The 17,344-nt window shown below is 39.5% G+C and overlaps 3 protein-coding genes across 3 annotated transcripts in view; 1 reads left to right on the top strand and 2 right to left on the bottom strand.

Annotated features, from left to right (window-relative positions):
* Positions 1 to 5,837, bottom strand: part of odad4 (outer dynein arm docking complex subunit 4) — a 53,648-nt gene extending 47,811 nt beyond the window's left edge. Inside the window, exon 1 of the mRNA XM_028819602.2 lies at positions 5,600 to 5,837. Within this exon, the coding sequence (XP_028675435.2) occupies positions 5,600 to 5,722 (123 nt within the window). The 5' untranslated portion in view covers positions 5,723 to 5,837. The remainder of the gene's footprint in view (positions 1 to 5,599) is intronic.
* Positions 1 to 17,344, bottom strand: part of nkiras2 (NFKB inhibitor interacting Ras-like 2) — a 292,782-nt gene that overhangs the window by 144,716 nt on the left and 130,722 nt on the right. The window lies entirely within an intron of this gene.
* med24 (mediator complex subunit 24) overlaps positions 12,556 to 17,344 on the top strand; it is a 46,623-nt gene continuing 41,834 nt past the window's right edge. The window contains exon 1 of the mRNA XM_028818816.2: positions 12,556 to 12,674. The gene's annotated coding sequence lies outside the window, so the exon portion shown is untranslated. The remainder of the gene's footprint in view (positions 12,675 to 17,344) is intronic.

The raw sequence follows: 17,344 nt of genomic DNA, 5'->3' as shown, positions 1-17,344 counted from the left end.
GACCTTATTGTTGCCAAACATCCTGATGGCACTGGTCACAGACGTATTTCTGAATGTTCTAGTGAGCACCGTTGGGACCGTAATCCGGAAGTGGAAAGAACAACGTGTCACCATAAACCGGCCACGACCAGGTGCTCCTCGCAAGATTACTGATAGAGGAGTCAAAGGAATAATCAGAAGAGTCATCCAAGAGCCAAGGAGCACTCGCTGAGAGCTTAAGAAAGACCTGAAATTAGCAGGTCCAATAAGTAATGCACTCCACCGCCATGTCCTCTATGGACGCCCACCACACAAGAGTCCACTGCTGAAGAAAAAGCACATCGAAGCTCATTTAAAGTTTGCTACACCACATGTGGACAAGCCAATGAAATACTGGGAGAATAGAGTCTGGTCAGAGGAGACCAAAATTGAACTCTTTGGATGTCATTGCACACACCATGTTTGGAGGAGAAATGGCACTGCACATCACCCCAAAATACTGGCAGACTTCATAGAATTGAAGGAAGGATGAATGGAGAAATGTAGCGGGACATTCTTGATAAGAATCTGGTGCCATCTACCAGGATGCTGAAGATGAAATGAGGGGTATCGAAATTTCAGCAAGACACAAGGATCCCAAACACACAGCCAAGGAAACTCTCGATTGGTTTCTGAGAATAAAGAAAATAAAGCTGCTAGAATGGCTCAGTCAATCACCCAACTTGAATCCAATTGAAAATCTATGGAAAGAACTGAAGATTCAGAGTTCATAGAAGAGGCCCCCGGGAACCTTCAAGATTTGAAGACCGTTTGTGTAGAAGAATGGGCCAAAAACACACCTGAGCAATGCGTGCGACTCGTTTCTCCATACAGGAGGCGTCTTGAAGCTGGAATTACCAACAAAGGCCTTTCCACTAAATAACTTTCAGTAAGTGTGTTCAATACTTATTCCCTGTGTCTTTCCACTTCATTACACATATTGTAGCTTCATTTCTGGACTTATTTGTTTTGATTTCTTTGTATGTTTGGATTACTTGGGTTGTTACCGACATCTGGGGAAAATTTCATATCAATAGCCCCCTTACTGAGAAAAACATTGATGCGTTCAATACTTATTTTCCCCGCTGTATACAGGTTCAAAGTATGAGCTGCATTTCCAAAAGAACACATTCCCAGGGAACACGCACCCCCTGCTGAACACACTGGGAGTTTTAATTGTAGTCATAAAAAATGCACATCTTGCCCAGCCACCTACTTCCTAAACCATTTTCCATTACAGAATCAGTCAGTATGTCTTTATTTTACAGCGCACAAGACAATGAAGCCTCAGATCAAAGCACTTGGGCGTGCTGGCAGAAGGTAAACCCGAACAACATGCTGTTTATCACAGGGCAGACTCGCTCCCAGTGGATCAAGTAAAAGGTGCTAATTAACCAAACTTGTCTGTGTTTAGGATACGGGAGGGAAAATGGTACTACTGGGAAAAGCAACACATGCTGACACAGAGAGAAGGTGAAAAGTCCACGGCATCAGCAACATTGAGTGGGACGAGGAGCTCAGTGTTCAATGGTCGCTACTGCACCTCCTTGCCATGCCTGATTCAAATCGGCTTTACATAACCATATCTTTGAGAAAGTACCCTTCTTATCTGAAAATTCTTCTCATTTCCATCCATCCATCCATTATTCAACCCACTATATCCTAACACAGGGTCACGGGGGTCTGCTGGAGCCAATTCCAGCCAACACAGGACGCAAGGCAGGAAACAAATCCCGGGCTGGGCACCAGCCCACCGCAGGGCACACAAACACACACACAGCAAACACACACTAGGGACAATTTAGAATCGCCAATGCACCTAACCTGCATGTCTTTGGACTGTGGGAGGAAACTGGAGCACCCGGAGGAAACCCACGCAGATATGGGTGGAGTGGTGGCTCTGAGGCTAAGAATCTGCACTGGTATCCAGAAGGTTGCCGGTTCAAATCCCCGTCACTGCCAAAAGAGATCCTACTCTGCTGGGCCCTAGAGCAAGACCCTTAACCTGTAATTGCTCCAGGGGCGCTGTACAATGGCTGAGCCTGCACTGTGGCCCCAAGGGGTATGCGAAAACTAACAAATTCCTAATACAAGAAATTGTATAAGGTGAAATAAAGAACAAACAAAAAAAAAAAAACATGCAAGCTCCACGCAGGGAGGAACCCAGGTCTCCTAACTGCGAGGCAGCAGCACTACCCACTGCGCCACTGTGCTGCCCCTCTTCTCATTTCTGTATTTCCAATTTTCTTTTTTTTTTTCAGCCTACTAATTGTTTCCCGAGAACGATTATGAGAACGTGGTAAAGAGCAGGGTGGCACATGGTGATGAAGTGGTTGGTCCTCACAGGTGGCGCAGTGGTAGTGCTCCTGCTTTGCAGTAAGGAGACTGGAAGATTGTGGGTTCGCTTCCCGGTTCCTCCTTGTGTGGATAACGCTTTGAGTACTGAGAAAAGCGCTATATAAATGTAATGAATTATTATTATTATTATTATTATTGGCGGTGCTATGGAATTTCCATGTTCCTCTTGTGCTTTCCCCGGCTTAACATCCTCCCACATTCCAAGAACATGCAATTTAGGATGAATGCAAAATTCTCAAATGGCCTGCTAGGTTAAGATTAGGGACTTGTGTGTAAATGTGCCTTGAGAGAGTCTAGAGCCAGTGTGAAGAACTGTTCCCTGCGACTTCAGATTGGCCTGGTATGGTTGAGACTGGGTGAAGAGAGGGGTCTTGGGCTGGGCCTGGTATCAGACCTGCTATAAGTGAGTGTATCCGTGTGGCAGAGTAAAGTCCCTACTCTGGGCGGCCCCCTGCTTTGTGCCCAAGTCTATAGGAAAAGGATCTAACTACCTGTTAATGCCTGAATGGAAAATGTAAGTTTAGTTTAGCGGATTGATAGATAGTTAGGAATAAGGGACATATATATGAATATGATGATGTAGATTTTTTCTAATATTTACAATCTATTACAATATGGGCCTTTGTTTGGCTATGTGCAGATATTTTAACCTTAATGGTCTGCCTGTGTGGGTATTGCAAGTTCTTCCTAAATCTACAGTCGATTCAGAAAAATTTCAGACCTCTTCACTTTCTACATGCTTTATTATGGTGTAGACTTAATTTAAAATGGATAAATGTTTCATTTTTGCCCACTCAATAACCTGTAATGACAAAGTGGAAACATGTTTTCATAAAGATTTACAAATTTATTGATTATCCAAAACTGAAGTCTCTCATTTTCATAAATATTATGACCCTTTGCTGTGGCTCTCCTTACTGTGCTCAGGTGAATCCAGTTTGCTTTAATTCTCCTTGAGATGTTTTCAGAACTGGGTTGGAGTCTATCTGTGGCAAATTGAATTGACTGGACATTGTTTAGTAAAGGCACAATGGCCTCAAAACTTGTGGAACAGAAAACATTTCAAACCACCAGGACCCTTCCTGGAGTTGGCTGTCTGGCCAATCTGAGCAACTGAGCACAAATGGCCTTAGTCTGGGAGGTGACCAAAAAGCCGATGGCCACTCTAATAGAGCTGCAGTAGTCCTCTGCTGAGATAGGAGAACCTGACCCTCTCAGTAGCACTCCATCAATCAGGCATTTATGGTAGAGTGGCCAGATGGAATCCACTTTTGAGTAAAAGATATTCAGATGGCATTTAAAGGACTCAGAGAGCATAAGGAAAAAAGATTCTCTGGTCAAATGGGTCAAAAACTGAACTCTTTGGGCAGAACTCTATGCACTGTGTCTGGCAAAGACCCAGCACTGCTCGTCACCTGCCTAATACCATCCCTTCAGTGAAGCATGGTGGTGGCAGTATCAAGCTTGGGAATACATGGACAGAGAGACTGGTCAGAAATGAGGGAAGAATGAATGCAGCCAAATACAGGGAGGTTCTTGAAGAAAACCTTCTCCAGAGTGCATGCTACCTCAGACTGGAGTGATGGTTCACTTTAATGATCTAAAGTGTATTGCAAAGACAATACTGGAGGAGCTTTGGGACAAGTTTCTAACTGCCCTTGAGAAAGCCAGTACCTACACCCCATAGAAAATGAATGGAGAAACCTGAAGATGGCAGTTTACAGAAGCATCCCATCCAATCTAACAGTGTCGGAGAGGCTCTGCCAGGAAGAGTGGGATTAACTGCCCAAATCCAGGCATGCAAAACTTGTAGAGTCCTACCAAGGTGACTCAAAGCTGGAATTGCTCCCAAGGAGACTTTTAAAAAGTGCTGAATGAAGGGTCTGGATACTTCTGTGAATGAGAGGTTTTAATGTTTGACTTTGAATGAATTTGCCAACTTTTCTGAAAATATGTTTTCACTTTGTCATTGTGAGCTACTGATGTAGATTGATGGGCAAAAATTGGAAATGTATCCATTTAAAATGAAATATACAACACAATAAATTATTCAGAAAGTAACCTTAAGGATCAACTGTATGCCTAGCATGATGGGGTGAAGGATCTGAGATTTGAACCCCCCCCCCCCCATACCTCCCCACGATATATTTTATGTGCATTCTTACTGATTGATCATAGACAAAGTTATGATTGATGTTCACTTTCTCATCTCCCCGGCCCAGGACCTGCTAATCAAAGATGTCCCATGAAATAAAAAGCCTTAACTGTCTTGTTTGTGGTCACTTTCCCCAGCATTATTTTTGAACAACTTGAATAAAGAAGACAATTCCAAAGTGATTCACATGTGTTGAACAAAACGGTTTTACAGAAGCAAGTAGCAGCCCAATTACTTTTTGCCATAATTTTTCTGTAGAGCATTACCAGGTACACATCATTAAATGTGGTCAGACTTTAGATCACAGCTGACTTCAACAACAACAACATTTATTTATATAGCACATTTTCATACAAAAAGTAGCTCAAAGTGCTTTACATAATGAAGAGAAGAAAAATAAAAGACAAAATAAGAAATTAAAATAAGACAACATTAGTTAACATAGAAAGGAGTAAGGTCCGATGGCCAGGGTGGACAGAAAAAACAAAAAAAAACTCCAGAAGGCTGGAGAAAAAAATAAAATCTGTAGGGGTTCCAGGCCACGAGACCGCCCAGTCCCCCCTGACTTGTGCTGTTATTACTATTAGAACGCTTAAATATGCATCTGTATAGTGAGCTTTGTGATTTCATATAATAGCTTGTGCTTTATTCTCTTTATTTTTATCTGTAAGCGTGTAGAGTACTCATGGGTGCATCAAACTCAGGGTCGTGGGATCGGAGTCTATCTCTACAAGAGTAGACACGAGTCTAGAACCAGATCTGGACGGTCCATCGTAGGCCACACCCACAGGAGAAGGGCAATTAAAATCATTGATTAACCTAAAACGCACGTCTTTCGGATGTGATAATAAAACGCAAGACTAAACAGGGTGGACGTGCAGAATCAATACAGACAGGACCCTGGAATTTAACCACTGCAGCGCCATGCCACACTTAAAAAAATGTGTGCTGTTTAAGTTCAATCAATTTACACACCATGTTAAATCGGGGTTGTACCATCGATATTAATAATGACAATGATAATAAACTTGGCACTTAGCATCAGGACAACAAAATACACAAACTTACATTTGAGAAGCTTTCCATAGCTTTTGCGTAGAGTCCTTTTAGGAACAGCTGATCGCCTTCTGCCATGTATATGGTGAAGGAGCACTTGGGTCCCTGATCTTCTTTTTCGTGGTCGTCAGCCATGATTTGCTTTAAATTTTGTCAAAAACTATTATTATTCTTTAATTTAGTGAATCTAAATAAGGGAGCCTCGGAGCCGCGCTTCTTCGCGCGGAGCTGTGTAGAACAGCGTGCTGTGGTATCTTAGCAACCGGAGAAACATGGGCTGAGTGACGTCATCAGACTCGCAAAGCAGTCCGGTGTTTTTTTGAACTTCTTCTGCCGCTAGATGTCGCCACTGCGTTGAGTCCGTGAGCCAAAGCAGGCCTGTAACACAAGAAGAGAAAACGAGATCGCAGTGAACTGGATGGCGACGAGACGAGCGAGAAAATTAATGGACAGACGTATTATTTCAGAGCCACATCAGAGAGTGTATCTCGGCAGCACGGGGCACGTGGCAGGAGGGAACACACCCGGGATAGGGTGCCAAACTAGTGCTGAGCACACTTACTGAGGCCACTTTGGAATCCCTGGTGAAATTAAGCAGCACATCTTTGGGAAGATAGGAAAGACAACAGTGTGCCCAGAACAAAAGTATACATCCGTTTTCAATTTAGTTTATTTTTGTATAGTGTTCTTCACTGAGTACACGCTCTTAAAAATAAAGGTGCCAGAGTGTTTGTTTCAGACTGTTCCCAAAATGGCTCCTGATTTTAAAAAGACTCTCGTTGCAACACGAGCTAAGTCCAGGTTTACTAATCTGTTGATGTCCTCCTGGGTAGCCTTAAAGATTTCAGTTTGTTTTTCTACATATTAGGAAGTTTTTTAAAGCACAAAGAACCAACGTCATATGCAAAGAACTCTTCTCAGAATGAAATGGCTATGCTAAGCAATAGTTCTACAAGGAACCCCACAACCCAAAAAAGAACCATGACATGCCATTAAAGAAAAAGTGTTTTTTTAAGAGTGCGGGCACAGATCACTGTGACAGGTTCACAGGTAAAACGCAGGTATAAATTGTACAAATTACTAAAAACAGAATATTGTAAGCTACTCAGTTATGTGTCATGTTGTTTCACTTTGTATTGCATCCCTAAATGGCTAACACAGTACATCGTTCTACTACTAAATCCAGAATTAATCCACATAAAGTCACAGATTCGTTTAATCGCACAAAAAAAAAAGTAGTTTGAAACTGATTAACATAAATGAAAACTAATGTTTTTTTTCCACAAATGAATTATTTCCATTTCATTTCCTCTCCCACATATCCAGTTCTTCATCAAAGGGAGCTGGTGCCTAACTGACACACACCAGTGGCAAAACCAGCAGAAAAAAAATGGGGTGGGGGGCGCCTTGGGGCCTACCCAGATGAGGGGCCAACAATTGTGACAAAAATCAAAACACTTAATGGACACCATCCTCTACAACCAACCACCGTCCCCCAGGGAAACCTAGAAACACTGAGCCATTGGCAGAGCCAGCAGGGAGTGGAGGGATACTCACCCCGGGCCCCAACCAAAAACACCGGACATTGTCATCCGCAATCATCCAACCCCATGGAAACCATCCTATCCATCCATTCAACCATCATGCTCCCCAGCCCACCTCGTAAACTCCATTCCCACTGTACTGGGTACAAGCCTCCCGTAGGACAATCTCCTGCTCAAGTCATTTTAGTACAATAAAAGCCTAAGTGTCCGTGTATCCAAATGTGTCCTGTTGCTATGTCTCTGTCATTTCAACAGATGGCGCACCACAAACATTAACCCTGCTTTTACAAATCCCATGGAGAATTGCATATAACAGAGACATATGCATTGCATGGTGCACTGCAAACTTTAACACCGAGGTCTACATTGGTTACTTAGAATTCAAGCTGTCTTAGATGGGCGGCATAGCTAGTTAATCTCTAAAGCCAGGCTTTCAGACGAGAGAAGTAAACAGGAGTGCCCAGACAAAAAAAAAAAAAACACAGCCATGGCAAATGCAAACTCCATACAGATGGCTGCCAGACTTGAATTCAAAACCTGTTCCACCATGCAAATAATGAAATTAGCTTTCATTTAATTTACAAAATAGAATCGTGGCCAAAAGTTTTGAAAATGACACAAGTGGTGGTTTTCACAAAGTTTGCTGTGTCAGTGTTTTTAGATCTTTTTATCAGATGTTTCTGTGGTGTACTGAAGTAGAATCACAAGCATTTCAATTGACAATAACATTCAATTTATGCAAAGAGTCCATATTTGTAGTGTTGGCCCTTCTTTCTTTTTCAAGACCTCTGCAATTCACCCTGCAAGGCTGGCAATCAACTTCTAGGCCAAATCCTGACTGATGGCAGCCCATTTTTGCATATTCAATGCTTGGAGTTTGTCAGAATTGGTGGGTTTTTGTTTGTCCACCCGCCTCTTGACCACAAGTTCTCACTGGGATTAAGGTCTGGGGAGTCTCCTGGCCATGGACCCAAAATTTTGATGTTTTGTTCCCCGAGCCACTTAGTTCTCACTTTTGCTTTATTTTGGTGCTTTTTTGGTGCTCCATCATGTTGGTCACCAAACTGTTCTTGGGTGATTGGGAGAAGTTGATCTCAGAGGATGTTTTGGTCCTATTCTTTATTCATGGCAGTGTTCATAGGCACTGCCAGTGCAGAGCTTGCTCAGGGATGGCAGCAGGCAGGTGTGAGTGAGGTGAAGACTTTTGGAGGATGGCCTGGTGGGTGTCAAGAAGGGCAGCAAAGAAGCCAAGAAAAACATCTGGGACAGACTGATATTCTGCAAAAGAGACAGGGATTCGACTGCTGAGGACTGCTGGGCTAAAGTCATTTTCTCTGATGAATCCCCTTTCCGATTGTTTGGGGCATCTGGAAAAAAGATAAGGTGAACGACACTACCATCAGTCATGTGTCATCCCAAAAGTAAAGCATCCTGAGACCATTTATGTCACGTGGGATTGCTTCTCAGCCAAGGCAGTGGGCTCACCCACAGTTTGGCCTAAGAACACAGCAATGAATAAAGAATGGGACCAAAACATCCTCCGAGAGCAACTTCTCCCAACCATCCAAGAACAGTCTGGTGACCAACATGATGGAGCACCAGGCCATAAGACAAAAGTGAGAACTAAGTGGCTCGGGGAATGAAACATTGAAATTTTGGGTCCATGGCCAGGAGACTCCCCAGACCTTAATCCCAGTGAAAACTTGTGGTCAAGAGGCAGGTGGACAAACAAAAACCCACCAATTCTGACAAACTCTGAGCAATGATTATGCAAAAATGGGCTACCATCAGTCAGGGTTTGGCCCAGAAGTTGATTGACAGCCTGCCAGGGTAAATTGCAGAGGTCTTGAAAAAGAAAGAAGGGCCAACACTGCAGATATGGACTCTTTGCATAAACTTCATGTCATTGTCAATAAAAGCCTTTGAAACTTATGAAATGCTTGTAATTCTGCTTCAGTACACCAGAGAAACACATCTGACACAAAGATCTAAAAGCACTGAAGCAGCAGACTTTGTGAAAACCAATACTTGGGTCATTCTCAAAACCTTTGGCCACGACTGTACATTTCCAAAATTGTTGATTTTCTAAGAGCACTGATAGAATGTTTTGGTGACCTGAGCAGATCAACATTCCTGAGACCTTCACCTTTCTTTATTTTCAGATATTGTGTGATGGCCACAGTTTCTGCTCATGTTTTGGTTCATTTTGTATCTCATTATTGTTTGGCTGCTAATTAAGGAAAAAGAAAATAATAAATAATAATAATAATTCTTTGCATTTATATAGCGCTTTTCTCACTACTCAAAGCGCTCGGCAATTGCAGGTTAAGGGCCTTCCTCAAGGGCCCAACAGAGCAGAGCCCCTATTGGCATTTACTGGATTCGAACTGGCAACCTTCTGATTGCCAGTGCAGATCTCTAGCCTCAGAGAAAACAATTAAGGGGTCTGAGTCTTCAAGAAAAATTCAATTAAAATAAATTCAAAAGAAGTTTATTAGCAGCAAAAACAGGTCACTAATTAAGAAAAGGGTGAGAATGAAAACCTGCAGCCACTGTGGTCCTCCAAGACCAGAGTTGGGAACCCCTGATTCAGAGTGATTGAAATAATAAGAGGGCATCAAGTGTGGGCAACATTGCCACTTTCTTGTAAAGAGTTTATCAAGGCTATTGAAGTCGCTCCTCCATAATCAGAACAGTGGCGTTAAAAGCAGGACATGGTTTGGTTAGTAAGTGACATAAATCCAAAAGGCCAGCGCTTTTCTGTGTGTCGCGACGACACCCGCGTGTTTTGTTTGTTTGAGCTGGTGATGGCAAATCCTTTTAGAGAGTCTCTTATGCAGAGTATTGAGGAGTGATTGGTAATTGGCAGCACTTGAAACTTTGTCCAGCTAGGATTGCTGTGTGTATCTGTGTGTGTTAATCTTCAACGGTAAGAGTAGATGAACCTAATAAATGTTCCTGGTTAGTCTCACAAAGTTCACACTAATACAACAAGACACACATGAAAAATGATACAGATGGAATCAGGCCTAATTAAAACTCAAGGGTCTCCCAAGCTTGAGCTCCTCTGATAGAATTCCAGCCCACCCAAACACACCCTAAAAATGCAATACAATATAATGGAGGTCATCTTTTCTATAAAAAAAAAATGTAGCAACTTCCAAAAAGTCATTCATCCTGAAATCATTCTATTTCTTCCAAGAAATATCATGATTAGGTCTGCAAAAAAGAAACACCAAAGAATTATTGCCCAACCTCTTCAAATTCCTGGTAGTATGACATGTTTGTGCTTTTAATAGATTAGCATAAATAACGCAGCCCTCTGGTCAGAAGAGAAGAGAAGAGCTAATCGAGCCAATGCTGACAGCGAACTTCACTCCATTCAGTTGACAATAAAAACGATAAAAAACAATCACTAAGTGTGAGAATGAGGAGAGGACTGAGAACAATTCTCAGTTAAAATACAAATTACTAACATGTTCTCAGTTAAAATACAAATTACTAAATACAGAACTAGTATACATCAATACAGATTTGGTTAAAACACACACAGAACAAGGTAGACACTTATTAAACACAAAGTGAAGCCAACAATATCTGTCCATTAATTAACTGATGAACTATGGCCAGTTGAAAATTCAGTTCAATTCAAAACCTTTACTGCCATTGTGCATACAAGGAGATTTGGGAGGTGCTACTCCTGATTAATACAAATTCAAACGCAGAACCACAACAGCATGAAATACATACAAGGTTAGGTATAAAGTGCTACACGTAACATTTACATTTCTATAGAGAAATTGGAATCTTGAATTTCACTGGATTTAAGTATCTATCTATCTATCTATCTATCATATAGTGCCTTTCATATCTATCTATCTATCTATCTATCTATCTATCTATCTATCTATCTATCTATCTATCTATCTATCTATCTATCATATACAGTAGTGACTTTCATATCTATCTATCTATCTATCTATCTATCTATCTATCTATCTATCTATCTATCTATCTATCTATCTATCATATAGTGCCTTTCATATCTATCTATCTATCTATCTATCTATCTATCTATCTATCTATCTATCTATCTATCTATCTATCTATCTATCTATCTATCATATAGTGCCTTTCATATCTATCTATCTATCTATCTATCTATCTATCTATCTATCTATCTATCTATCTATCTATCTATCTATAGTGCCTTTCATATCTATCTATCTATCTATCTATCTATCTATCTATCTATCTATCTATCTATCTAAAGGTGACATCAAATTTACAAGGTAATAAAAATACTCTGATTAACCCTGTCCAGTTCAATTTGCAAGACCACATCAAGCAGCAAAGGAAAAACAGAATCAGACTTTAAAAATTCTTGATCTGCATACTCAGCTTCAAGTATGACATCCCTGATGAGAATGAATATATAATGTGTAGAATAATGTACATTTGGCAACAGATACCTTTATTGATTAGATATGTAAATGCCATAAAAATAAAAAGTATTTTTAATTGATCTTAATATTTTTCAGAAAGTGTGGTGATAGGTATCCTGTCCACAATTTACTCCTACTTTGCACAGTTACTGCCAGGATTGGCTATGGAAAAAACTGAACATAAGGGTATATAAAATTAGTTTGCAATGATTTAATGTTATTAACACTCCCAATGAGATGCTGGTGAAGCCAGACTGGTTGTTTGTGACTCTGAGTGTAGGTTCAGTCCAGGGTTCTTTTCCTCCACCTCCTGACTCTGAACTGGATTAAACAGGATTGAGAACATTATATAATATTTTAAAAATAGATGTGATTGTTGTTGGATATATTATTGAATGGAAGTAAAACTAATTTAAGATGAAAGTAGAAATATATGTGTAGCTGGGTTTAATGTTGGCGTAGAAAAGGTTGTTTAATTTGATTGATACCAAGAAATGACTAATTAATTTATTCCAGTACAGGTTGCAATGAAGCAAGATCACTGCCTTGTGGAGCCTTTGCCTGGATTCTTTCATTATCAATGTGCATGTGGCATGTCTCCCTTGTTATCTGCATGGGTTTATCCCCGGCATCCTGAAATACGTCTTCTTGGAATCTATAAATAAAACTGAATTAGGTTGGTTTAGGAAATGGATGGTTAATGAAATATTACGTACAAATTACCAACATATTTTAATAGATATATAGCATTTATTTTTTAATATGTGGGATCGTTTCTTGTACATTGATTAACCGAGAATAGCTCTACCTTTAGTCTGTATATAGGTTACTTGCCAAGTAAGACTTTAACAATAGGCTGTATATGTATCAATAGTACTAGTAATAATAAACCTGAACTACATATCCCAGGATGCTCTGTAGTAGGAAGTCGCCAAAACTGACTGGTTATGACGACGACAGCTTGCGCGCCAATCGGTAGCACGAACTTGGAAGACCGCGTTGGAAGATGGCTGCGTCCGTGTGGTGAAGGTTTTGTTTGTTTTTATTTTTGTATTATTTCAGCTTTGAAGTAACGCGGCCGTGAAAACTAAAAGGCAGGTACGTGCAGACGAGAAATAAATGGTGCTTCTTTTTCATTTTGTTTTATGAATGCTAAAGGTAAAGAGTGCAACAGAAAAAACGGAATGATTAATGGGTCTGACAAATGTAGTACTCTGAAGTAACGCTCGCTGATGGATTGTTGCCCGGCACTATGGGGGTCTTTCATGTCTTTTTTTCCTGCGTGTCTGTGCTTTTTTCACTAATACTCCACTCCAAAGACAAGTAGGTTAGTTAAACTGGCGAGTCTAAATTAGCCCATTACCACCGTGTCGAGAAGTGGCTTACTGCTATAGTTTACTGCATGAAGCAGCTTGGAAATGAATGAATGAATGAGAAGATAAGGCGGAGGTGTGGAGATACTACATTGTAAAAGTACCTTAAGAAATACAAGTCAGTTAAAAATAGTATAATTTTTGCTAAACACACACTTAGCCATAATGGTAATTTATATAATGCTATTGTATTTTTGATGTTATTGGTAGAAATAACATTTATGCGAATCATAATGTTGTAATTTGTTAGCCATTAATCTTGATGAATATTGTACTGTAATAAGTGCAGTTCGTAGAGACATATTCTCTATTTTAAGAAGCTGTGGTGAATGTCTAATGGAAACCATTTAAAGAATTTACAGCATGCATTAAATTACAGGAAAAGGATGGTTTCAGTTATGGATGTAATAATCAATTTTTGAGGTCGTTATTGGATGATAACTATTGTACATGTTACTTTTACGGCATATTGGAATTCTTCATTTGAAAACAGATTGGTTCCAAAAAAAAAAAAAAGAAAGAAAGATGTGGGTGATAACCAATAAGCACTGTAAAACAAATTAGTGTTCGGCGATACTACTTTGTGTGACAGTATTCCTAAAACATTTCAGGGTTTAGTTTGGTTATGTCCCATTGTAAAAAAAAAAACTAATTCTGGGTGGAGTTGTGGATATTAGTTTTGAAGAACTATATATTCTGTTAAATCTTGCTATATATAATAAAGTAATTTGTATTTAACTTAATTAGTATATTGGCACATTTATATACACAAAATGAAATGGTCTTAAACAAATCCTTTGTTTAAAACAGTTGTAAAAGTGTATCGATGGACTAATTTAGAATGTAAAAATATGAAAGCAACTGATAGGGAAAAATCGTGATTCCAGTTTTATTTTCAAAAAAACAGCTCTTCCGTCTCCAGTTACTGTGTGTGTATATATATATATATATATATATATACACACACATACACACTAGGGGGCTCTGCCCTCTGCTTGCTTCGCTCGCCAACCCCCGGGCGGGTGATACGCACTAGCCACTTCACGGCTCTGCCACTCGCATATGGGGAAGCGGATGTACAATAACTATTTTACATTACAGCGAGTAATTAACCATAGTAAAACGTATTAAATTGAAAGAAGACTATGTTTCATGTTGCTTTAGCGGTATTCGTTGCGTTGTATGTTTTCATTCTGTTTGGCTTTGAAATTAACATGCAAATACTTTTTAAACTTCCAATTTTACTGTAAAACTTCAGTAAAAACAATATTTGGCATTAACTTTTTGTCAATATCGCATTGAATTTTGATTCCATCTTTGGAGTTACAACACAATGTATAACTGCCCATGAGTGAATATAATTACTTTGTCTCTAATAAATAAACCAACTTTTTTGAATGTTTGTCCTTGTGATTTGTTAGCTGTCATAGCAAAAGCTATTCTAACGGGAAACTGTAAACGTTTTAATACGGATGTCATATCAAGATCTCCTTTGATGTCTGTTATCCACTTAAGATGTACTACATTACCTTTCTTGTCGCCTGTTAAAATTTTACATGCAATAACATTGATACATTCTTCTTTCAACAGTAATTCGGCCGGTGGAAGACCGGCCGGTGTTGATGGTTGTAGATATTCTACGGGATATTGTAGTTGATGTTTTCTTCTTCCGCATGATCACCACCAACTGTTTTCAGCATAGTCTATCGATATGCATTTAACCAATTTGCCGTGTAACCGATCGACAGTTTTCGTGTTAATTCATTTGACATCATCGTTTCTCGCTGCTAGGATTGCCTGTGTACTCATTTCTTGTGTTGATAACCCTTCGGGATGAAATTCTTCAATAAGATTTGGATATAAGTCTTCTTTTATCGGGAACTTAAAGTAAAGACAACGCAAAAATTTATAAGAGCTGAGAGCGCAGGAACTGTGTCTGACAAAAGCAATCGCATGAATAAGAGGTGAGAGGACCGTGGGCGTGAGCCGTTAACCGTAAATTGTTGAGAGGACAGCGGGACTTGAAAAAATCTCTTGGCAATAGTCTCGTCTTGTCTCAATATTTTCTTTCATATCAGAGATATAGATGTGTGTGTGTATATAGATGGATATGTCTCTCTATTATAAAAATAATCCTGTCCTGGAAAGCAAAGACCAGTGAGACCAAAGAGACTTGCCACAGTGCGTCTTGCGGGGACCGTAAACAAGAGACTTGGTGCCAAGAGATTGTCCCAGGGCCGTAGCAAAAAAGGACAGTGGCCGTACAGGCTTTAAAAAGATCGAAGGGCAGCGCGACAGCAGCCCCCCCCCCACTGCCCGACAACGCGACCAGCGTTATACGTTTTGCAAGAAAGAATTTAACCACGCCCGTGGCCAGAAATAAAAGACAGGTATTGTTTTTAAAAACGTCACGCAAGACCAGACAGTGAGCCATCATTTAAAAGAAGTCCACAGACATCTAACCACAGTAGTTGTTGGATTGCTTTTGGCAGACAAGCATCATGTGATCCCCAGCTCTTAAAACAACAACATGCGACAGGCAGAAGAGACAGCTCGCAAGCAGTAGAAAGACAGCAAATGATCCAAAGACATATCCTTAGTGTGTGTTTAGACGCCCCAACCCCTTCACAACACGAGCAGTTGGCCGGAAATAAAGGAAAAAGTATTGTTTTTACAAAAGTTTTTAAAGTAAAAGTGAAAATAATGCATATGTAACAATTCCCAGAAAATAACAATCTCTTTAAATTGTAGATTGCCTGCCTAAGGTAAAGTCTTCCCTGATGACTGGGGACATGGGAATGAGGGGTCCTTTCATCGGATTAGCACCATTTCAGATGTGGAATGGCAAAATGGGGGAGGCAGCTTGATGAATTAGGTCTCCAGGACTTAAAACAAAACCAAATCATATTATGTAATATCATCTAATGTGAAATTCTACTCCATACTTCTAGAATTTTTATTTTTATACTGTATTAAGGATTTATTCTGTTCTATGTATTGTACTGTGTTGTATTGACCCCCTTCTTTTGACACCCACTGCACGCCCCAACTTACCTGGAAAGGTGTCTCTCTTTGATCTGCCTTTCCCTAGGTTTCTTCCATTTTTTCCCTACAAGGGTTTTTTTTTTTTTTGGTAGTTTTTTTCTGGTCGTCTTAGGGTCAAGGCTGGGGGGCTGTCAAGAGGCAGGGCCTGTTAAAGCCCATTGCGGTGGTACTTGTGTGATTTTGGGCTGTACAAAAAATAAATTGTATTGTATATCCGGGTAAACCAAACACGGGGGTTGGCGAGCAGGGAGCAGAGCCCCCCTAGTAATATATATATATATATATAATATATAAAAAATAAATAATAGAGATAGATACATACAGTATATAGATATACAAATTTGTTTAACAACTATATCTTTGTATCATGCTTTCTGCAGTATAAACATAGGAGTGGTGACAGTTCTTTGTTAGAAAGGCTTTAAAGTGTATGAATAAACCAGAGAATATTTAGCATATAGCTGGTAACATGTTACTGTAATATAAATTGGTCGATATATGGGACATTCGATCATCATGTTTTAGGGTACAGAGAGAGATACCTGATACTTCATCTGAAGGTCAGGGGCTACCTGGAGGGGACTGCATACCTGAATGAATACTTCCTACTTAGGACGGTTAGGCAAAAGACAATATAAATAAAAGCTTAATAGACAAAAAATGTTACATTAGGGTTTCTGCTACATAATGTGGACTTTATCCTTATTTAAATCATAGAAACATTTTTTCCGTAAACTGCATTTGATTTTTATTCTGTACCCGCTATTGTTTTTTGTTTGAAGGTGACCAGTGATATGTGTTCTTGTTTGTATTATATTATGTTGTTGTTGTTAATTTTTATATAAAGATTTTGAATTATCAAAAAAGTCTGCATATAAAGTGAGGTATCAGAAATGAAAGTGTGTGTGTCTTTTATTAGTTGTTTTCAAGTTCAGTCCTGGGGTCTGCTATCTCTGCCAATCTGTGTAACATTTTCATACTGATTGATTTAATTGTTTAATAGATTTATGTGTTTTCTTTGCTCATTCAAAAAAATTACAATTAGATGAGTAATATGTTTAATCCAAATTTTGAAATATGTTGATATTTGCTTGCGTTAAATGCACAATTTTACTTTTCCTGTTAATTTATTGTTTCTTTTAATTGTCATTATTAGGATTTGACAAGCCAAGCTGATAACAGGGATTAGACAATGAATACCAAAAGGTTGCAACGGCTTCAATGTTACGCTAACAGGCTCATTAGTAAATAATGGCTTAAATAAGCAGGGCAAAAAAGCGGAATGGGAAGTCATTGTGAGGCTGGTGAAAATCTTTTAAGAACCAAGATTAAAAACACTAAACTATCCTT

The sequence above is a fragment of the Erpetoichthys calabaricus genome, chromosome 14, assembly GCF_900747795.2.
Source record: "Erpetoichthys calabaricus chromosome 14, fErpCal1.3, whole genome shotgun sequence".
Classification (NCBI taxonomy): Eukaryota; Metazoa; Chordata; class Cladistia; order Polypteriformes; family Polypteridae; genus Erpetoichthys; species Erpetoichthys calabaricus.
This window is presented reverse-complemented; position numbering and strand designations above follow the sequence as displayed.